This window comes from Oryzias latipes (assembly GCF_053564925.1).
Source record: "Oryzias latipes strain Hd-rR chromosome 1 unlocalized genomic scaffold, Olatipes_Hd-rR_3.1 chr1_Y".
Lineage (NCBI taxonomy): Eukaryota > Metazoa > Chordata > Actinopteri > Beloniformes > Adrianichthyidae > Oryzias > Oryzias latipes.
Window position 1 is genome coordinate 3,431,689 of NW_027616335.1, and position 22,992 is coordinate 3,454,680.

The 22,992-nt window shown below is 39.8% G+C and overlaps 1 protein-coding gene across 2 annotated transcripts in view; it reads left to right on the forward strand.

Moving 5' to 3' along the window:
* Nucleotides 1-22,992, forward strand: part of LOC101172635 (protein FAM13A) — a 51,704-nt gene that overhangs the window by 25,724 nt on the left and 2,988 nt on the right. The window contains exons 11-23 of one of the 2 annotated variants that reach the window (XM_011476476.4): nucleotides 3,998-4,039; nucleotides 4,174-4,362; nucleotides 6,510-6,714; nucleotides 10,048-10,106; nucleotides 10,583-10,625; nucleotides 17,012-17,168; nucleotides 19,852-20,065; nucleotides 20,144-20,285; nucleotides 20,387-20,468; nucleotides 20,538-20,743; nucleotides 20,854-20,937; nucleotides 22,131-22,226; nucleotides 22,654-22,737. In XM_011476476.4, the coding sequence (XP_011474778.3) occupies nucleotides 3,998-4,039; nucleotides 4,174-4,362; nucleotides 6,510-6,714; nucleotides 10,048-10,106; nucleotides 10,583-10,625; nucleotides 17,012-17,168; nucleotides 19,852-20,065; nucleotides 20,144-20,285; nucleotides 20,387-20,468; nucleotides 20,538-20,743; nucleotides 20,854-20,937; nucleotides 22,131-22,226; nucleotides 22,654-22,737 (1,603 nt within the window). The remainder of the gene's footprint in view (nucleotides 1-3,997; nucleotides 4,040-4,173; nucleotides 4,363-6,509; nucleotides 6,715-10,047; nucleotides 10,107-10,582; nucleotides 10,626-17,011; nucleotides 17,169-19,851; nucleotides 20,066-20,143; nucleotides 20,286-20,386; nucleotides 20,469-20,537; nucleotides 20,744-20,853; nucleotides 20,938-22,130; nucleotides 22,227-22,653; nucleotides 22,738-22,992) is intronic. The other variant, XM_011476481.4, reaches the window with a different exon arrangement.

Consider the following 22,992-nt stretch of genomic DNA (forward strand, 5'->3'; position numbering starts at 1 on the left):
CTTTAAAAATCTACCGGTAGGTTAGCACATGTTGATAAACATCTTCGGCCAATCTGTATTATAGCTTTTAGTTATTATTCACCATCTGTGTATTTGTAACGCTTTTTTCTGAAAGAGGTGTTAAACACAGGCTCTTTTTCAAAAGCAAGTTTATTCTGTAATTTTGAATTCTGCTGAATGGGGGTGGGGTTGCTGTGTGCTAACAGTCCCCACAACCCAGAGGTGAATTTCTGATGAACTACTGTCACTCTGCAGAAAATATGTTCTAGAAAACCACAGTTGTTTTCTTAATATATTTGAGCGAAAACGGCATAATCCTAATTATGAGGCCACTGGGAACGCTTTAAAAATAGATAAAAAGATTTGATCTAAGATTTAGCTAGGATCGAAGATTTAAGAAAAACATGGTCATTAAGTTATTGGCCATTTTAAGGCCTTCAGATTAAGTTTCTGGGATTGGATTCTGCTGCTCTGCTAAAAAATGTAAAATGTTTTAATAAGACTTTGCATCTTTAAAAATTGTTTAATAGATTTAAAAAAAATAGCTGTGTACATCTAGAAATAGGTTTCAAAAAAGTCATTCTCATTTAATGTGTGCTTTCTGTCAAAGGAAAGAAAAGAAAATTCAAACCTTGTTTTTTCTCTTGAAACCCACAATTATCCATGCATTACAAAAAGATTTTTTTTTTTAAGTTTAAGAATGTTTTCATTGACAAATCCATATTTGTTAGAAATTATTATATCGTCTCAAGTCAATTTCATAATAAATGTGTTCTCTTGAGGGCTATTTGAAGAATTAAAAGACTGGAAAGTCTTTAATGCGAATTATCACATTTTTTTGTGCATAGGTTGGCAAGGTGTGCGACTTATACTCAGGAGTGCCATCGATATGATTTTTTTCTAATATAATATGGATTTCTTTTCCTGCTGTGACTGTTACTCCAAAAAAATACTCTTATACGCTGCTCCATGATACTTCTTACTTGTACCGTGTGTGTCACTAATCAAATTAGGTACTGAACTAAACCTGGTGGCGTTTTTCTTCAAGTTATTTATTAAAAGATGACTTTACACACTTCTATTCTGGTTGTGATATTCTTGTCATGAGTTTGCTGCAGTGACTCATGACACATTCTACTGTCCACAAAGCAGCACAACTATCTCATTCTAAAGCTGTTTGATACTGTGACCTCTGTAGTTAAAATGAAGTCACTGGAACAAAGTTAACTGTAGACGGGATGCCAGGTCCTTCTATTGAACTGTGACAAATTCTGTCCTGGTTCAGCCTGAAGGCCCATTGAAGCACGAAATTTGACTGCGTAATATTTCTCTTTTGATTCTTACAAGCAGTGACACTCAGCTTTCCAAGCCACAGTTCTAACTTGGCAAGGAAGTAAGTGCATTAGGAAAAAAGCTGATGTAGCCTGACACAAAACTATCATATTAAGATATCATGATGATAAAATAAAGAACAGGGACAATATTAACAATATTAGCACTAAAATGCACCCACAAATCTCATGGTTTTGCAAGAGTTAGACAACCACTAATACTTTATTTGGCTGTAAAAAAAGAAACATTTAGAAACTCTCATGTGTCTGAAATGGCCATCAAACATGCAGTACACACTTTTTCTAATACATTTAGGTTAATTCTTCCATCAGATAAACAGATTCCCAACATAATGTGTTTTTTTAGTATAATCTAAAATGTAATCATAAACAAAAGTGCACTGTTTAGTTCTCATAAGGCTAAAAGGTTAGGAGTCATAAAACCCTCTTGTCAAGGTTAATTATAAAACTACTCTGGAGAGTCAAGTGTCAGACTGTAACAGTTCCTAGAGGCACGATAATCGTGTGTTTGTACTTTAGAAATATAAATGCAGGCTAAGTATTGCATGTTGCTGTGACAATATGGAGGAGACAAGTTCTAGAAAATTCTAAAAGGCTTCAGAATCTGCCCCGTCTCATTTATCTACTGCACGATAAATGACCGGTGTGTTTGCTACTCCTGATAAGTTTTAGCTCAAGATCCAAGGTTAACAACAATCTAAGCCTTCCTTTTTTGGTTGTTTTAACCTGCTTTCTCAGCGACATATAACTTTAGAAATTTACTACTTTTCAAATTTTCTCACTAAACTGATGACCAATTTCTTTATGTTAGTATTGCATATTGATTTTAAGGTGGTATTCAAATCTGTAGTCATAACCTCACTTTGCATGGCAATGGAAAAACAGCAAAAGTCCTTGCTTAGCTTTTTAGAAAGTTGTTTTGCAGAGCTTCTGCGGGACAACCTTCACATTGCACCGGCTATACATTGTTATCTCTTTTTTATCAGTGCTTCAGACATGGACCACTGCCAAACCATGCTATCACTGCTAACACAACTGTTTACTGAACATATTTTTAACTCTTTGTCATGTGTGCTGAGTGAGCTGAAATCCAGGTAAAGCTGAAGTCAGAGTAAAAACAGCTTTGACCCTTTCTTAAATTCTCTTTATTCTTTTTTTTAGTGTTTACTTTAAATGTAATAATCTAAGCAATCTGTTTTTAGTGCATATGCCCGATTAAGAAACATAATAATTTGTCATCTTTAGATTTAATTTAATCTCAGCATTTCAGATGTTATTTACAAGGTAAGATTTCTATAGATTGCAAAAAGCAGAGAACTTTTTAATTTGAGTGTCAACATGTTAAAGCCCAACTCCACTGAAAATTATATTTTTAGAGTTTTTAACATGTTCTTGTGACATTTTTGTCTCATGATGAAGGATTTGTATAAAGAAAATTAAGCTTAAAATTGCATTTCTAAAAATTAGGGCATTCATATCATTGTGAATCAAAAATGTTGTTGGTAAAAGCTTGCAACAGTGACGTAGGTGCTGTAAATGACAGGCAATGAATTTCCTTTTCCACTCCTTTCTAAAGCATCAACCTGCAGACAAATAGATCCATGTACATCTTCATTTTCCTCGTCTGAGCTGCTGTCTGGCTCAAAACTTTACAACCAGATGGCTCCAATATTGCTTGCTCTTTTTGTTGCACAACTAATGTTAGCTTTGGGGTGTGAGGGGGCTTTATGCAAGCAGGAAAAAGCATAAATGAGGGGATGATGGGAGATGACAGCAGGCTTATTCCGCGCTGATGGTCCCACCCTCAACTTAGAGACAAATTATAATGAATTCTTGCTGCTCTGCAGAAGTTATGTCCTAGATACAGGCTTGTTGGTTTTAGCTAAAAAAAATAGCATAATCATAAATAAAATAAAACACTTTGGGAATGCTTTGAAAATAGATCAAAAGATGATGGGAGTCTGACTTTAAAGAAACATTTATTTTGGTTTCTTGCTAAAACTAAAAATAAAATAAAATTACGTTTAAATCCCAAACATATTTAATCAACATGTCAGCATAATTTTGCAAATAATGCAAATCTGCAATCATTGTTGCAGAAAATAAAAAATAGTCTCTCAAACATTTCTGGTTAAAAACCATCAAAGAATGGTTTTTTGATCGGATGAAAGAATATTTTTCTCTCCTTTAACAAAACTACCACATACCTGAAAGGGTGCACCCAGTGAATTTTGACTAGATAAAAAAAACAAAAGCTTTACTTTTTTACTTTAATTTATGAGTAGAAAGTTGCAGAATCAGCCTCAACTCCTTTCATTTAGTCTTTTAATTACTGTTATTGTCTTCGCAAAGACCTACCTATGTGTTTAAAAAATAAATAAACTGTACATGACGTCACCGACTGGGGTAACGCTGCTAATTTGTTCATGGACACTGGTAGTCATAGAAACCGGCCACCTCGCTCTCACAGGACCCACTTAAAGCCTGATCACAGCTGAGGTTAACATTCACACAGGCACGTAGATGCCTGGATCACGCAGGGCCAGCTCCCAAAGCCCTGGGGGGATTTTCAGAGTTGCTCAGTGACCTGTTGTGACCAATTCTTTTATGAAGCATTAACCCCCCCCCCCTTGTTTTCCTCGCAGCAACCACCTCCACCCTGTCCGCTGCAAACCAGACACAACAAAGTAAGTTTTTTTTTTTTTTCAACTTTGACAGACAACAATGCAGCCTTGCCTCATTCATTCACAAAATGAGTTTGTTTTTTCAGAAAAAAGTTTTCTTTTATTACATTTATCTAATCACAGTTTTCCCCTAAAAGTTTCCTAGACCAAACCATTCGCTCAGCAGTGGAGCAGCATGTCTTTAGTGCAAACACAATAGCAGATCAACCTCAAGAGAGCTGTGAGTCCACCACGTGTCCTTCAAGCCCAAGGGTGAAGCCAACCGCACGGCAGAGACGCCGGCGCCAAAGGGAGCAACAGGAAGAGGGCCTCCAAGAAAAAAACAGGTACAGTTGATGGTGTCGGCATAAAACCAGTGATCTGTGTAAAGCAGCAACAACATATTTCTTTGCTGTAAAATGAAATAATAGTTAGTTTTAATGTTCCTTTGTGTGTTGTGCTGTAAATGTGTTGTTTGGGGCACAGACACCACAAAATCTTACATTTGCAACACAATTTAGGTTAAAAGCAGTAATTCTGAGACATTGCTATACAAATGTTGTCAGAAACACTGTGGAGATTTGTACCAAAACCCTCTGGTGGGGTACAGATGGTTGTAATAAAATTAAAATAACATTTGTGTGAGAGAGGCATTGCAACTTATATTGTAACAAATTTATGCTAAGTTTGTTTTTGAGTGAATGTAGTAAAAAAAAAAAAAAGAAAACACATGAATAAGATTGTTGACAAAATCAGAAATACTGGTGGCCCTAAAACTCTGTCGTAAAAGTGAAACTTTTTTTTAATTATCTATTTAAACTGGAACATAACTGACCTATAAAATGACTGGAAGAAAATGCGGTGACATGAAGGATTTGAGAAAGAGCAACAATAAATCAGTGGAGATCAAATGAACAAAGTGAAGGCAGCTGTGATGATTAGTTTCACAAACCAGGTGTGACCAGAACTAAACATCAGCAAAACCACCAAAAGCAAAAGAAAAAATCCAAACCAAAGGCATACCTTTGTGTAAAAAATGTACTTATATAACTTGATATGAAAACAAAACATTTTGTCTGTCTGTGTAAATGTTATATATTCCTATAAATAACGGCTTTTAAAGCATTCCAAGGCACACCCTGGTCAAGCTAGGGTGCAGTGTGAGAACAAGTTTAAACAGTTACGGTCACTGCTAAACTGATAAGCAGTCACTTCTATGCAGATTAAGACAAAGAAAGATTCTTATTTAGAAAAAAACTCTTGGCATTCTTATATGGAAGCTTGTTATTAAATAGTACTAAGAAGTGTGGCTTTTTTAAAAAGGGTACTTCAGTTTAAGACGGATGTCATTCACATTCCACCATGTGAGCCCATTTCTGTTATCACTGCCATCGATATCCCAGCTGTAAAACATACTTACCGTACAGATCTAAAATAAAATATTTAAGGAAGTATTCCCAAACCCTGACCTCAAGCCTAAAAACATCAAGTTTTGGCATTTTTAACCTGTTCTTGTTGCCTTTTTCTGTTGATGGAGGGCATATATAAAGAAAATTCAGATTAAAATTGCAAATGTATTTATTCGAATCAAGAGCAGATGAAAACATGCTGTTGGAAAGAACCTGTTCCAGTGACATGAGTGCTAGAGTAGGCAGGGTCACAAGCTCCCTCCTTCACTCCAGTCCAACGCATCCACTTGCAGACAAATAGATCCCAAATTGGCATTTGAGTCAAAACTGTACAGCTGGATCGCTCTGATGTTGCTAATGTTAGATTGGGGTAGTTAGGGTCTGTAAGCTAGCGGCAGAAATCTTACATAAAGGGATGATGGGAAATTAGGGAAGACTTACACCATGCCAACTCAGAGGCAAATTTCTGATGAATTACTGCTTTGCAGGAACTAGAAAACTCCACAGGTTTAGGACTTTGGCTAAAAATGGCAGAAGCATAATCAAAAGACCACTGGGAACGGCATGAAAATGAATCAAAAGATGATTGGAGGGGGTCTTTAAGATAGTTATTTCCTGATTGGAGTCTCATATGAAAAAACTTTGATTTACACATGTTCATAGGTTTATTGTTAAGCTAAATTAGTTGTTTTTAAATGACACATTACTAAGACTGAATAACATTTAAAGCCTAACCTCAGGCACTTGTGGAAAAAGATGATGTTTTTGGAAAAGCAAGCCCAAAGACATTAACATTACCAGCTTGTCACCCCAGTGAGAAGCTAATCTTTGTTGATAAAGATGTTACAGATTGGTGGCATGGGGATTTTTAAAAGGTGTCTGGTAAACACAGAGAATATCAGGAAGAATGTGGACCATAAACAGAATTAACACAAATGCTGAACAGCACATTATCTGCTTATGAAGATATAAGTGAGCCACCAGCATAACCCTGGCATTTGGTGTGTTCAAGATGCTACAATTCAGTCACTGTCACGCTGATACAGACGGTGCAAAATAAGTCTTTTTTTTTTGTTTGGGAACAGAGCTGCGCCCAACAGAACAGAAAACAACAAAGAAAACATCCCATCCAGCGCTGGCAGCAGTTCAAACAGCTTGGTAGAGGACACGGTTGGAAGTGAGGTCTCACCGGGAAGCCAGAGTGGCACTTGTGAGCAAATCCCCAGGTCCAGGAAGTCTTCACACAGCCCAACAACAGCACAGCTCATTGAAAACCAGGCCGGCCACACAGTAAGTCCAAACATTTTTTAATCTCTTAACTCTCTTTATCTTTTAATTTCTAAATTCTGAAGTATCAACATATATTTTCATGAAATTCAGATCTTTTTCCTCTAAATCTGGTGTTTGACAAGGGTTTTTTGGACGACTGTCAGTACTTTTGCAGTTAAAAAAAGAAAGAGATTTGATACCTGTCCAAATCTAAGGAGTGGGGGGGGGGGGGGGGGCAGTGTCATGCTGACAGTTAGTTTTTCCATAAGTCATCCAAATGCTATTTCAAATTTTAGGTGGCGGTTAGCTGCAGCTTGAATATACTTAAGCTGAAGGGACAGAACATACTTTTTATCAAATGTTAGTTAAGAAAATAACAAGGCACAATTTTCCATACCCTATTTCATGCCATAAATTGTGTGGGGGGGGGGGGGGTTGATAATACATAGAGCAAAATACATTTATTTTATTGAAAGTAGTTTTTTTTCAACCATATGGTGTATTCAGACTGGATATATTTGGTTCTCTTAAAGTGAACCAGATTTCGTTTCCCCCAATAATCCGGAACAAATTCTCCATAATTTCCGCCTCTAGTTGCATTCTGACCAATAACTGGAGAGACCTGTAGTCACATGATTTTGGTTCAAAACAGGAGATTCCACTTGACTGCAGTCTGAGTGCAGACTTAAACATTTTTCACATTGGACATAGTGTTGCAACTACAAACTTTTTCTAAAATGAACACATCTTTATTGTTTACCATCTTAAAAAATCTTAACTCTAAAAGAAAAACTTAAACTAAAACAGACATGGTGTGCTCTTTTGAAATCACCTTGACCTGAAGCAACGCTCCCAAAGACAAAGACGTTGAAAAACTGGTATTCACATAAAGGGCTTTTGTTTAATGGGGCATTCCCAAATTACACAGATTAAGGTTCATAATTCCAAGGACTAGCTAGATTTTGTGTACAGTCTAATCCGTAGTCCCATTTAAACAAAATATTTAAACCTGTGCCTTAGAGGGAGGACTGTAGCGGCTCCACTGACTCAGCTGTTTTTCTCCATTTTGACTGAAACAACAGTTCTATTTAAAGGACATGACATTATGGACTTTCAGAAGCTTGTTTTAACAGCTTAGCCTGCAGGAGTTATTCCTACTAAAATAAAAAAAATCTATAAAAAAATAATTTTCAAATGATCCTCTGTTAATCTTGCATAGACCTTTATATATGCTGCACAGACCCCTCGCAAAAAGCTTGACTATGACCAGTTCATGCTTTACCACTAACCTTTGATCATATCGTAGAACCAGATTTAAAACATTTGTCTCACCTTATTGGGACTAGTCTTTGTTTAGACCCTTATTGTACCTTTTTTAACCAATTAAATTTAAACAAGACTTTTTTATCTTTGATTGGATGCACATCAGTGTTGATGCCACAAATCTCAAGCCTACCTATTAATTTAAACCTTTGGATCTTCTATTTTTTCATTCATTTCATTACTTACATGTTTATCTTTTTTGCACCAGTTAGCTTTTGCATGATCAGTGTGCAACAGAACCGGACATCCTCTGATTGGGGAAACCTACTACACAACAGAATTTGAAAATTCAAATGGTTGTTTATTCAGCAGCCAACATTTTTTTGGGAACCATGTGCACCTCTTCAAACACCTTTTTCCCAATCAGGGCTTTCCAGATGGTGCTGGTTAACAGACCATCTGTCACATCATAAAATTAAATTATGATTTTAACATGCTAATTAAATGCTAACTAATCAGATTGAAGTTCTAATTTGAATTAAATTATGAGTCACTCAGTTAGGACTTGGTGATACATTGCGTTTAAAAGTTTTTTATGCTTTGTAGCTGATAAATATAAAAAAGGTGGTTAGTTTATTCTTCTAATGAGAAAGTAGTTTTGTTAATTTTTGATTTGTGACACACTTACAAAAAAAGAGAGCAAGCCGCTGTGCTAATTTCTCTGCTACCCTGCCTGACAGTACAAGTGCAGCTTTTGACTTGATCACATAAAGTCAAACTTCACAGCCTTTTGATGTACCGATCTACTGAAAAATACTGCCTATACTCTCACATTCAAGGAACAGAACTGCAAATGGGCAGATTGATATGTTGTGGGGGGGTTTCTCCGGCATGCCAGCCTCTTATGTAACAGCGCTAATGACATATGATAACAGAAAGGGTTGGACAGGAGCTGTCCCTTTTGGATGGAGCAGCTGTGTCCGAGAATGTAAGCCCCTTAGGTCAGGAGCCACCCAGAGTGATCAAAGCCTCTGAAAGCTGGAGTTTTGGCTTACAGGTGTTTCATCAAATGTTGGGACCAATTTATACAAAAAGAATAAATGAGCTCTACTGTAATTGAAAGCTGTACACACTCTGGAAGGGGTTGGGTCTATGTCTTGATTAAATAAAAATTTAAACTTAAAAATGTGAAAAACAGATTTTCTTTCATCTAAAATCCAATGAAATAACTGAAATCCGCTGAGAATGTCGTGAGAAGTCAGTCGTACATTCTGTTCATAAAAACATTTATTATGTATTCCCTATTAGAGATATGGTAATATGTAAGTAAGTGACACCATCTGTACATTTTAGGCTTTTATCTGTCATTCTTTGGTGTTTACATGAGCAATAATTTTACGTTTAATGTTTAAAAATAGAGTTAATAGGAGGAGTTAATAAGATTTTTCCTTTACACACTCTTTTCAAGCACTTTATTACTTTCTGTTTGTCATGTTTATCTGTTTTATTTTGGGTTCGGATATCAATCAACAAATCAATCAATTAGTCAATCAATCAAATCAAATCAATCAAACCACTCCTGATGGTATAAAATTTACTAGAAGCTAAACTGCAACAGTGATGATTAAATGTGCATGAAATATATAAATTTACATCAGGGGGTTAAATATAACTGACTTTTATTGCTTTTAGGCATTCAGTCTGAAAATAATGCTTGAAAACACACAAAATCCTAAACATTTCTGCTAGGGGGGTCTAAGGGCAGGGATGCCAGTATAACTTAGTCAGTTTGTTAGTTCATTTTAGTATTTTCCTAATGAACTCTTTGTATTCATGATCCTTTTGAGTTCATGTTTACTTCGAAGCCCATCGAGACGACTGTTGTTGTGATTTTGGGCTATACAAATAAAATTGAATTGAATTGAATTGAATTGAATAGTTAACCCCATAAAAACCTGAATACTGAGTACAGTGATGGAAGAAGTTGTGAAGCATGACTATTCTTGGTTCAACAATAAACATTATTTTTAGTAGAAACTGATTAATTCATTTGTTATTGACAGTCTAAATAATGAATTTCTTTGCTTGCAGTTTAGAGAGGCTGTTGGCGAAGGACCCGATGAAAATCACATGGACACTCTTCGCAAAGGGTAAATGTTCCCATTTTTAACTCCTGTCTAAATTTTTTCTACCACTTTTGAGCTGTACATGTTTGCATGTACTGACCTCTTTTTGAAAAAAGAAGCAACATTCTGATAACAGTGTTTGCGTGACCTGCACGTTCCATTTATTCACTGGCTCTCAAATTTTGGTCAATATGTACCTCTAAGATATAAGGGGAGTGCAGGGGGTAAAAAAAAAAACACTTTCATCTGTACACACTCATTTTTTATTTAAGAAATGTGTCTGTTTTAACACACAAACAAGCAGCCTTGGGTGGGCATTGCAAAATGCAAATGTTTGTTTTATAAGTCTGCTAAAGTTTATCCTAACCCATCTTATGTCTCATGAGTCCCAGTTAGATCTTTGAGGGTTTTGTGCCTTTGAGGTGTCAGTAAAATACTGCCAGCCTGTTCAAAGATGAGGTGTGTTTTGCTTATGTGTGTTTGTGTGTTTGTCCCTCCAGGACTTACATTACGGGGAAAAATGGTCTTGGATTTGCTTCACAGGTAGGAACGCTTCTCATTAGTCTGTTTATTATAATGGCAGGTTGTGCCGGCTGGTGTTGATTGTAGTCCCAGATAATAAACAGAAGTAAACATCCCTAAAAAAGGGAAAACTGGTGGAAATTAGTATTGCTTTAAATGAAACTCAGAGTAAGGGAGGATGACCAAGTCTCAATCATGACTGAATAGGCTGAAGCAAACATTTTCTATACTTTTTACACATAAATTTGGATGTTTGGGAAAGAGTACATCCCTAGTGATAAAGAATTTCTAAACTAAAAAGAAAATTCATGATGTTTCAAGCTGATATTACCACACAGATATTCCTCATTAAAGCACGAAGGACTCAAGGATTCAAAGCCGTTTTCTCCATCTGCTCACCTTTAGTGTTAATCCAGACACAGAATAAAGCTGTGCAGCACTGAACTAATATGCAGAATCGTTTTCTGAGCAGACCAGATGGATTTTCGTTGCAGAGCAGGCTGCCTCTCTGTCACCACACCCACACTGTGCCACTGAGCTGCCATCTGGAGCAGGCATGTTGCAGATCTCTGAACGAGCTTGTGCAGCTCCCTCCCAACTGCTCACCCATGCTTGGTTTGCATCAGGAGTGTGACAGACATGTGTTACCATCAGCTAAGCTTTTTCTTTTAAGTTTGGCTAATTACTACGCAGATCTGGTCTGTTTGATGACCTCATGCTTTGATGAGTGTTCATATCAATTGGTGCATATGTTAAATATTTCACTGCTGTTTGGAAACATCCACTGTCCATTTAAAGTCACTGATGCTTTTAAGGTGCGGAGGATGAAGGAGGACCCAGAGATTTGCCACACCAAAATTAAGACTCCGTAGACTTTTAAACAAGACTCAAACAGGATCTTCACCCCGTACTACACGTGTCAAACTCAAGGCCCGTGGGCCAAATGTGACCCGCCATGTCCCGCGAGAGTTTTTAATTTCTAAAAATTAAATATAAAAATGATGTGTATTTATTCATATCTAGGAGGAATTGGACTTGAAATATCGGATCGGGTAACTATACATTAGGACTTAAACGCTGTCCACATAACCTAACCTGACAGAATCAAATTTAAAAGGATTTATGCTAAAGTAACAAGAAAAAATATGTTTTCTATGCAACTGTAATTGTCACTTTAAAAAGTTACAATAAATAATTAAATTAGTTATTTAACATTAAAGAGTAGTTACATTTATTTTTAACCAAATTTAGTTACATGTATAAGTTAAATCTGGCCCTTTGAGGACAACAAATATGCTGATGTGGCCCTCTGTGAAAATGAGTTTGACACCCCTGCCGTACTATATATGTGACCTCAGGAATTGTTGAAAAACTACTTTATGTACTTGCAGTACAGAGTTTTGTTTGAAATACTGAAGAATGGGAGCACTTAAAAGTCAGACATGCATGAAAAGTTTTGCATTTCTTCCTTTTTCAAATTTTTAACAATCTTCTGAACAATAAGTTCTTCATGTTCATCCTGGTCATATTTTTGTTCAGTCAGCTCCAGATTGCATAAATCAATCAAGTTTATTTACAACGCTGTTATCACACTAAACGTTATGACATAATTGGCTTAAAAAATGACATAAAAAAATCTAAACAAAGGACTGAACATTGACCAAGAAACTGCTGCCACCTAAATAAAAATCTCAATACCTGTTGGTGATTTTAAAAAAGTTGATAATAATACACAATAAAATCAAAATGATATGTTTTTTTATCAATGCAAGTAGATCTGACTATATTTGTATTAATATTAAGTTTCGTCATTCTCAATAACTTCTAAGGTAAGTGCACTTTTTTCTATTTGTCATCTTTTGTGGGTGTCAAACAAAATATATTTTCTTTTTAAGAACAACTAAGAATTTCCGATGTACAACAAACAAATCGACGTATTAGGGAAGTAGCAAAAAGTGTTTAGGGAGTGAAGTTCTTCGTTGATATTCATAAAGTTCACGTTACCGACTGTTCTTCAGGTGCAGATGAGCAGAGACACGTCTTCTAAATCAATCCCCAAAGTTCATTAATCTGAAGAACAGAATCCTGTGACTTTTAGAATAACATTTGTGTTCAAAAAATAGTATTAAAATAACAACAGCTTTTTGCACATATGGTTTAGGTTAAAGGAACAGGATGTGGGTCAATAGATTCCTCTTGAACGTTCTAACATTAACTTTGTTAACTTTTTAAAATAGAAGTCTTTTTTATAGGTGGGATCTTATTATTAAAGACTTTTTAGGATTAGAAAGGTTTTTATTCTAGACTTCTAGATCTGAAATGTCCATGAGTCTGCAAAGAGTTTAGCAGGTAATATATCTGAGGATGTACGTGAGCTTATCTGTGTGTCCACATACTCAGATTAGAGAATGTACTATCAGTCGCAGGTCTCTTTAAAGATAGACTTATGATGTTTGTGCAGATGATTGTACACTTCTCTTTAGCCAGTTGAGAAGAAGTCCTTGTCTTTGTTTGTACACTCTGTGTGTGAACCTGTGGCTTAAAAACTGTGTAATCATTTCAACTCCAGTCCCACCAAACACACAAACGTGCTGTGTTGTTTCAGCAACTGGGGCGCTCCTTCTCATCACTTGAGTCCTCGTGATGAACCAATCCTGGCTCAAGTGCTTGAACACATGATTGGCTGATGTTTCAGCGGTGTGAATGCGTGAGTTTGTGCACACGTGGATCTGGAAGATGGTCGTTCACTGCAGGACGATGGGAGCTGTAACATCTGCGCTCATGCCGACTTGCATGCGTCCCTCTAGAGCGGATTTCAGATGCATGCTGCAGCGTTTCACACAAACGCTTTAAACAGCCTTTAACCTAGTAATCATTGCCAACTTGTTGATTTTACGGCACGCTTGGACAGACCAATGAAGCGAAAAAGAACCATCATTAAACAGCTTCTACTAATTTAATAGGTTGTTTGTTTAAACAATGACAAGCCAAGGGGGTGTTTTCATGTGTTAAAGAGTTCAAATGGCTCAAATGTCTTGCCATCACTATATTTTCTGCAATGTTTGAACAATGTGTGGAAAGACAAAACGAATGTGTGTACCAGACCCTGCCCTTTGACAAAATTAAAATGGTTTGAATTACTTTAAATTGCACCAGCATTCAGCACTGGCTGTGGCTCATAACTGTTATATGCTAGCACATGCAGACTGTTGAATTCACCTGCACAACAAATAAAATGAAAAGCCACAAAGAAAGTGACTACTCACAAATCTGTGCGGCCAGTGCTGAACTTTTTTCTTGGTCGCACAGACCCAGAGAAAGAGTTAAGTTTAGGATTGCAGGTTACGGCTGAGCTGCGTTCATAACGAACGTGATTCATGGGGCAGAGGCGGACAGTTTTAATGTTAAGTCAATGGTACAGATGCGATCTGAAGTCCTGCGGCGTGATTTGAGTGACGGGCGCGGTGCAAAGGTCTGGCAGCAGCACAATTTTAGTGGCCCATCATAATGTGGTACCCATCTGAAACAAATTGCCCAACAGTAGCCAGGGCAAAGATGGGTACACCCTGGACAGGCTGTCGAAGGGCTGATGGAGCTGGAGCGATCCGGATTACTATGCCGGCTCCAAGGAGGCAAGCTAGTGGCCAAACAGAGACCCACTGCGGGAAAGGGAGCTAGCCTGCTCAGGCCTTGCGGTGGCCGTGGTGCAGCGGTAGGGCATCAACCCATGATCGTGAGGTTGCAGGTTCAATTCCCACCTTGCACGAGTCGAAGTGTCCCTGGGCAAGACACTGAACCCCACCTTGCCTCTGGTGGCAGGCGGGCAACTGTGTTTGGCAGCAGAGCAGCCACCAGTTTGTGAATGTGTGACTGGGTGAATGGGTCTGTGACTGTAAAGCACTTTGGGCCTTGTAGGTAGAAAAGTGCTAAATAAGTATTTGCCATTTAAACTTTATGATATTTTTTTTATTTTCATTGAGGCAACTATAAAAAAGGTCCCCAGATTTTATTCTTGTTTTTATTTTTACCCTCTCTGGTTAATTCCGGACAACAAGCCATCAAACTCGGTCAGCAAGAGAACAAAAATGCGGAGAACACATTTCACATGGGACTTTAATTTTAAATTTAAATACGAGCGGCCAACAACAAAATCCAGCCTTGGACACACTTAAAATGTGGGGAATGCAGCAATGTGTCATCTGCACATGTCCGGCATCTGAGCTAATGTGCACGCTTTATTGCATGCGCATGCACTCATTAATTCAAACTTCTTTGCAACAGTTTGATTAACAGCGATTTAAAAGGAGAAATACTTAGAAAGTGACCACCTCCCCCAACTAAATATGAAAAAGCAAAACAAACTCACTAAATAGGATGGAGGTGTGAGGTAAGCAATTATAGCAATCATACTCGGAAACAAGGAAAACTTGATTTTTAACAGTAAGACCAGGTTTCTTGGCAATAAACCACATTAAAGAAAGAAAATTCACCCAAAATTAATAGAAAATATAAAAATTTTTGTTTACAATATAAGTAACAATTTGTGCTATAAATGTGCTTGTTCAGGCCTGTTGATCTGTAATAAAGCACCTGTTGACTGAAGAGAGATTCATAACTGCACACAGTAGATTTTTTTACATCAAGCGGGGACAGTAGGTGCCGGGTAGGGGGGACTTTTAAAGCTTGTTGGTCACAGCTCGCACGTTCTGGCCGGGCAATGGGTCCACTTTGTATCCTCTAAAAATTCACCTCACGTCACTGTTGCTTCCCGTGCAACAGCTGAGGGGACTTGATAACTCCCAGAACTTGGCCTTGAGCCATCCTCAGAAGCCCAAACACACACACACCTAATGCTTCTTTGCAACAATCTCAACACAATAACTGAAAGACACACTCAGAGAAAATTTATGTTTTTTTAGTGTGTTAATAGGTACTTGTAGCATTTTTCTGATGAAGGGGTAAATATATAAAAAAATTAAGATCAAAATTTAAATTCTGTGCATTTCTTTATTCAAATTGTTTTGAATCAGGAGAAGATGAAAAAATGCAGTTGGAACAAGCTCCCTGCTCCGCTCCATTCTGATGCATCCACTTGAAGATGACTAGATCCGTGTACGTCTTTGTTTTCCTAGTCTGAGTTGACACCTGACTCAAAACTGTATGGCTGGATAACTCCAATATTGCTTGCCATTTTTGTTGCAGCTGTAATATTAGGTTGGGGTTGTGTGGGGGAGAGCATGTAAACAAAAGGATCATGGGAAATGAGCACAGGCTTACTCCATGCAAACAATCTCACCCACAACTCAGAGGCAAATTTCCCAAGAGACATTAATGTCGTCCAGAACTGGAAGACCTCAACTGGAACCAGAAGTTCCTCATATGGCTTGAAAAAAACTTTATTTTAACTGGCGACCCAAAAAGTTACGTTTATAACATCTATAAAAGTTTTTCTACAAATTTTAACACTTTGGGGTTAGGGTTAGTTACAATCATTTCCGCTTTCGGTCAAGGATGTCACACGCCATCTTGTCTGCAGCCAGGTCCGTCTCGAATTTCTAACAAACCCCTAGTAGAAACTATGTACTAGAAAACAACACACCTCTGGTTTTACAATCATAATTAAAAGATCACTAAATGCTTTTACATTAGATCAAAAGGTGATCAGAGTGGGACTTGAAAAAAACCACCCAGCTTTGGGCAGATCTAACTGGTTCTTTCCTGAAAGATGTGGCTTCTTTGATCTATTTACAGCCTTTATCTTTTGTGCTTTTGAAACAATTTTTAAAAATGTATTTGAAAAAGAAATTGGGGGGGATTACCTACTTTCTAAACACAAGAAAAATAGTTTTTTTTATCTCTCTGGAATATAATCTCTAACATCTGATATGTATTGTGGGTCTTATCCTTGATTGTTTGCAGCAATTATGTACAGATACAGAGAGAAAGTACATCCCGGAATCAGGCTACGTGTGCCAGCGCACATTCTGTTTGCGTTCCTGTCCTGGCAGTTTGACCCCTCCCCCTTGCTCTGAGGCTCCTCCCCGCCGCTCCGGCTGCTGTGAAACCATTACAAGCGCCGAGCCGAGTCCACGCATGACGGCCCACAGAGACAGGAAAGGAAAACTACTGTGGAGGGAAGAGAACAGAAGGAGGGAGGAGGGCGGTTGGGAATGGGGGGAGTTGGGGAGGCGCGAGGCGGGATCAAAGCCGATTCTACTGTCAAGACGCAGCTGACGACGAATGGGCGTTAGTTTAGGCCCCCGGAGGCAACCTATCAGCTTGAAGGACACACCCCCTAAAGAAGGGCTGGGCTGGATGGAGTGCGTGTCTCCCCTTGACTTAAAGACATCCTTTTAGACAGAAGGTTGTTGTTGAGCCATACTCTCTGTACTCTCATGGTTGTGCAGGCGTTAAGGATGAAGATCCAGGAGTCGCCCGTTGCTTGTGACACGGCGAGGGTCGGGGGCGTGGAGGTACGAAGCTCGGACCCGGATCGAGACAAGACGAGCTGCGAGGACGTGCCTCGCCTCGACCTGACAGCGCTGACTGAGGACTGCTGGGGAGGTGAGGCTGCCGCTGTAAACATGACCGTAGAAAGACTTGCAACTGTATTTTCCTTTACATCCAAATGATATACATCTGTAAACATGGGTGTGATGTGTGCGTGTGGGGGGGGGGGGGGCAGCTGCACACCCCCTGCTCCTCCTCCTCTTCCTATTGCAGCCACACATGCTCCTTTAACTACATTTGTAAGGACCTCTTTATAAAATCACTAGTTGGTGGATTTCCTCGCTTTATATATATATATATATATATATATATATATATATATATATATATATATATATATATATATATATATATATATATATATATATGTATATATATATATATATAATGTGTGTGTGTGTGTGTGTGTGACAAAAAAGAAAAACTACAGCTGTAGGTTTTGTCGTTGGAGGCGAGCGCGAGGGTTGCAATTGAATAAAGCTGGTTTTAAAAACATAGTGCCCTCTTGCTAAGCTGTAAAGATGTATCTTAAATGCTTAATGTGTTGTTTTAAAGTAGCCCAACTAAGGAGTATTGAAGGGAGAAAAGTGGTACATTTTCAGGAAAATTGGCATGTGGATGCCCAAGGGTCCGCGCATGCGCTCTGGAGGGGGCGCGTACACACTTCTCTTTTGTTTTTTTTTAGGTGGTGGGGGGTACTCCTATAGTATACGAACAGAACTGGAATATTTCCATTATATGTTTCCCCCCGACTATATATTATCCTGTGTTTGTGTAGTGTTTGCACAGAAAGGAACCGATCATTTAAAACTACATTGACGCGGGTTTATGCCGTGGACCACAACAGGCGGGTTCATCCATAAGATTTGCGTAAAAGCAACGTGAACTGCACGCCCTTCTGTCCCCATAACTCTCCTGCATAAATTTGTGGCGCAAAAACCTACCTTCAGTGGAGCTTTGCAGTTGCAGCACAAATACACTTAATTGCGTGACAAGTGGAGCCCCCTAGCGGCTACATGAAAAAAATCACTTGTTTTTTTAAGCATTTGTCTGCATGCAAACATGCAAAAACTTGGAAGAAAATGCTGCTCCCAAGCTGCAGAAGTTTCATTATTTGCATGAAAGCTTGGGTTGCAATCCCAGTATGTATAGTTTAGATATTTTTCCTGCGTAGCGAATACATAATTGATATTAAAAGTACTGCGTTGCACTGCATGATGGGACTGTGACAAGCTGGTTCAAAAGAAATTTTTTCAAGGTGCCTTTCAGGCATCAGAGGAGTCTGGCCTGCCAGAGAACAGATTGCAAACACATATAGGTTATCATACTGTAATAAGGAGCATGTGGATGGATGGGAGTGTAATGCAGGGGGTCTTAGTGCAAGCCCACTGTAGGACATGGCTCACCATTGTGCCCTGGTATGTGGTGCTGGCCCAGCATGTCTTTTTTCAAAGTCTTGAATTCACAATTTACTGTAAATTTAGGAGGATTATATTTCCTGATTTATGAAAAAAAGGCACAGCTGTAGCAAAAAAAAGATGTATATGTTTTTGCTGCAACAGTAAGCCTCACTGCTCAGAAGAACGAGTCGGCTGTCTGAATGACCTTTTCTCGTGCATAGCAACATGCTTGAACGACCTGGAACATAACCACTGAGCATCTCGTGCACACGCTCAGCCTTTTCCGAAATGGCAAGTATTTTGTTTCATCAATTTAGTTAATCCTGAACCATCAGCAAGCGGTTGATTTAAAAGACTCATTTCAAATGCCACAGAGTCTTATAGGACACAGCTACTGTGAGTTAAAGCTTGGGCCTCAAAGGCAGACTTTCATAGGGTTGGAGGTTCAACCTACGGCTGTTAGCCGGAGCTCACACCAGAAGGGGGGGGGGGGGGGGGGGGGGGCGTCTTGATAAACTGCCCAAATTAAAGGTAGACCTCCAGGGGCACCAGAAGTGGAATTTGAGCTAAATCCCTTCCCCACAGGACTCCATTCACCTCAGATAAGAAAAATAGTCATTTTTTCCACACTTGCATACTGACACTTTGGGTGTTTGCATAGACAGTTGGTTTCCTTCAGCGCTTGTTTTTATTCCCTCTATCCATGGCTCTATGTGCAACAACGGATCATTATATTCCGACACAAGATCTTCCATGTGTGTTTTTTGTCACAACTCTCACAAAAGAAGTCACGCCGAGCTTCTGGAACAGTTTTCCTCTTTTTTTTTAGATGAACAACCCAGCTGTCTTCTCTCTTGTTTTGTCACCACTCAGCGTGGAAACAGACAAATGTTTTTAAAAAAAACAGGCTTATTACAACGCTTCACAACAGGGATCACTCCCTGACATTATCCCGCAGAGATCCTGGCTTCAGTAATAGTCCAGGGATCGTCAGGGCTTTCTTCGTGGTTATTTCCTACAGACATAATTATCAGCAGAGACTGTAACTAGGAGATGAGCAGAAAGGCAGGAGGTGGGGGCGTGTTGTAAAAACAAGATCTGTTCAAAGAAGGTTTTTATCCTTTGACTCTGAATTAAATGTAATTTTGAGAAAAAATTTAAAAAGTCATTTAAATGCTCTCACACTGCAGGGCTGATGATCGTGGTGGTTTACTTTTTCTTCTTTGAAGTCATGAATAACCTTAAATTTTATTAAGAGTTTCACTGAAAAGAATCTGCCCACTAGGATTAACAAAATGTGTGACTATCCTGTGGATTTGTTTTGCGTGTCGCCGTAGAACCCGCTCCAGCGTACTCGCTACACAGAGAGAGCATGGATCGCGAAGAGGCTCGGCTCTCGCCTCACGCCGGGGGCCGTCTGATCCGCCAGCTCCTGGAGGAGGACAGCGACCCCATGGTATCCCCTCGTTTTTACGCCTACGAGCACAGCCATCAGTACCTGGATGACACGGAAGTGCCCCCCTCCCCGCCAAACGCACACTCGTTTGTCAGGTAGGAGGGTGAAGTTGTGTGCGTTGCCGTTGTTATGGGGAATGGCGAGTGCTTACGGCGCGGTTCATCCATGTCTAGCCGCAGAAGGAGTTCGTCTCTGGGCTCTGGAGAGGACGACCGGGAGGAACTGACCTCTGCCCAGCTCACAAAGAGAATTCACATACTAAAGAAGAAGATCCAGCGGTTTGAGGATAGGTTTGCGGAGGACCGTAAATACAGGGTAGGTAATCACTAACAATGATCACAAAGCTCCCACTTTCCTTGAAGGTACTGTGGGATGTGCAGCAGTCGCTTTCATGACGCATCTTCCTTTCCTTGCAGCCATCCCACAGTGATAAAGTTGGAAACCCAGAGGTGCTCCGATGGGTCAACGAACTAGCTCGGCTCCGTAAAGAGCTAAAAGGTGAGTCCCATGACCCCTCAGCACGAGCCATGGACTCAAACCAACCATAACTCAAGCTGTTTTCTCCAGAACAAAAGCTGATGAAGTCGGAGGAGGATCTTCCTCCCGTGACACGCCAGCGCAGTAACACACTGCCCAAGAGCTTCGGCTCGCAGCTCGACAGGAAGTCCCAGCAGGAGAAGGCACCGAAGCCGCCGGTGGAGAGCACGCTGGAGTCTATTGAGAAGAAGCTGCAGGAGAAAAGGGCGGAGGTGAACCGCCCTGAAGACATCAAGGTAAAAACTCCCTAAATGCAACTCTGTAAAGGCCTCTTGACTTCACGCCACACGTTGTGTTGCAACACCAAATGCCATCAAATGTGTTGACTCAGTTCCTCTGCTGACAGGACATGACACGTGACCAAATCGGATTGGAGAAAGTCGCCCTGCAGAAAGCTCTTCTTTACTACGAGAGCATACACGGCCGACCGGTAAGTCCTCTTCCGCCTCCACATGTAAACAAACCCGTTCTCACGTCATGACTCTCATCTCCTGCCAGCCGACATCCCTCAGGGGATTAAGACCTATATGTGTCGAGGCAGAAAAAAAAGCCTGCGAGTTTACAAATATCCCTGTTAGCAAGGCGTCTGGACCGATGTAGTTTCATTTATGAACATTGGAGTTTAGCCTTTTGTAAAAAGATAATCAAAATAAACTGTGGGGACCAAACTTGGCTGTCCTGAATCCCCCTGGTTGCAGCTGACCCCTCTGCTCTGCTCATTCCTCACACAGTGACCTCCACTGGATTGTGTTGAATGACCTCCATTGTCTAAACAAAGAGCGGCCGGGTTGCAGAGGGGCGCAGTGCAGCAGCTGTCGTTTTCTTTAAAGACCCACTGTGATAAAAATGGTGCTTTTAACATGTTCTTGTGGCATTTTTCTCAAAATCAAGCTTAAAGCTGAATTTCTGAGAATTTCTTTATTCAAATCGTTGTGAATCAGGAGCAGACGACAAAATGCCATTGGAAAAAGCCCGTAAGGGTGACGTAAGCGCTACTATTTGATGCAGCTGGATGGCTCCTACATTGCTCTCCATTGTTGTTACAGTGTTAATGTTAGGTTGGGGTGTGAGGGGCTGTAAGCTAGCAGGAAAGAGTGTAAACTGATAATACCTGGTAAATACAACTCAGAAGTGGGGAGCCGGTTTAGCTCGTGCTGGTTTGCGGCGCCTTCCGTCCGTGAAACCAGGGTTCGATTCCGGGCTGCACCCTGTTCCCTTCTCTACCCCTGTGCCGGTTCCAAGCCCGGTTTGAGAAGGTTGCGTCAGGAAGGGCATCCGGCGTAAAACATTGCCAAGTTTACCATGCGACTTGTTCGCTGTGGCGACCCCTGATGGGAGAAGCCGAAAGAGGAAGAAATACAACTCAGAAGTGAATTTCTAATAAACTACTGCCACTCTGCAGAAACCATGTCTTAGAAAATGACACAGGTTTTTGGATTTTGCCCCAAAACATCGTTATCACAATAAACACACCACTGGGAACACGTTTACAATACATCAGTAGAAGACTGGACTTTAATGCTAGCCCTGTGTCTAGCTTATAGTCTGCGAGCAAACAGGTGATAAAAAGGAAAATATGTCGGTAAATCGCTTAAGCCCTGGCTGTTTCTGCTCCTCCATCAGGTGACCAAAAGCGAGCGGCAGATCATGAAGCCTCTGTACGACAGATACCGCCTGGTGAAGCAGATCCTGTGCAGAGCCACCACCATCCCCGTCATTGTAAGTGTCACACGTGAATGTAAAAACACTGACATTATGATTTTTGTTTGTTCTTTATCATTATGCAAGTCATGATCTGCATTAAAGACATATATAATATACAACTCTAATCCTTACTATGCAGACGGGACCCACAGCCAAAGATTAGCATGCAGATTTATTTATGCACGGATCAACTTTATTAGACTCAAAAAAAAAAAAAGCTAACAAAAATTCACAGCTATTATTTTATTATGTTTATATAAATTTGATATATTTTAGTGTTTTGATTGATGCATGGAGAAAAGGAGCAAACTAAGTTTTGAGAAGGTGTTCACAAAGAGAAGAAGAGAAGGAGCCACATGTGGCTTTCTTGTGGTTTTGCTATAAATAAGCCTCGGTGAGCGTCTCAGTGTAGTTAACTCCTCCTTCTTGACCGTCACCACAGGGTTCTCCCTCCAGCAAGCGCAGAGGTCCCCTCCTTCAGCCCATAATTGAGGGTGAAACCGCACTCTTCTTCGATGATATCAAGGTGAAGAGCTGCTGCAGCTTCAGCGCCCTGCTGTCCTCCAATCCCACCTCAACCCCCTTGATTTACTAGCACCCCCCCCTCTCACCTCTAATGATCGCTGTCTGTTGATTGGGCAGCCGCCTGTTTCCTGCCACCAGCATCTGTCCAGATGTTCGAATCAGTAGCTGATGCTTGTTGTGATTCACTAGATTTGCTCAGAAATCAATCAGAAGTCAATTATTTAGGATCACATCTTCACGTCTAAAACTTGCCTCT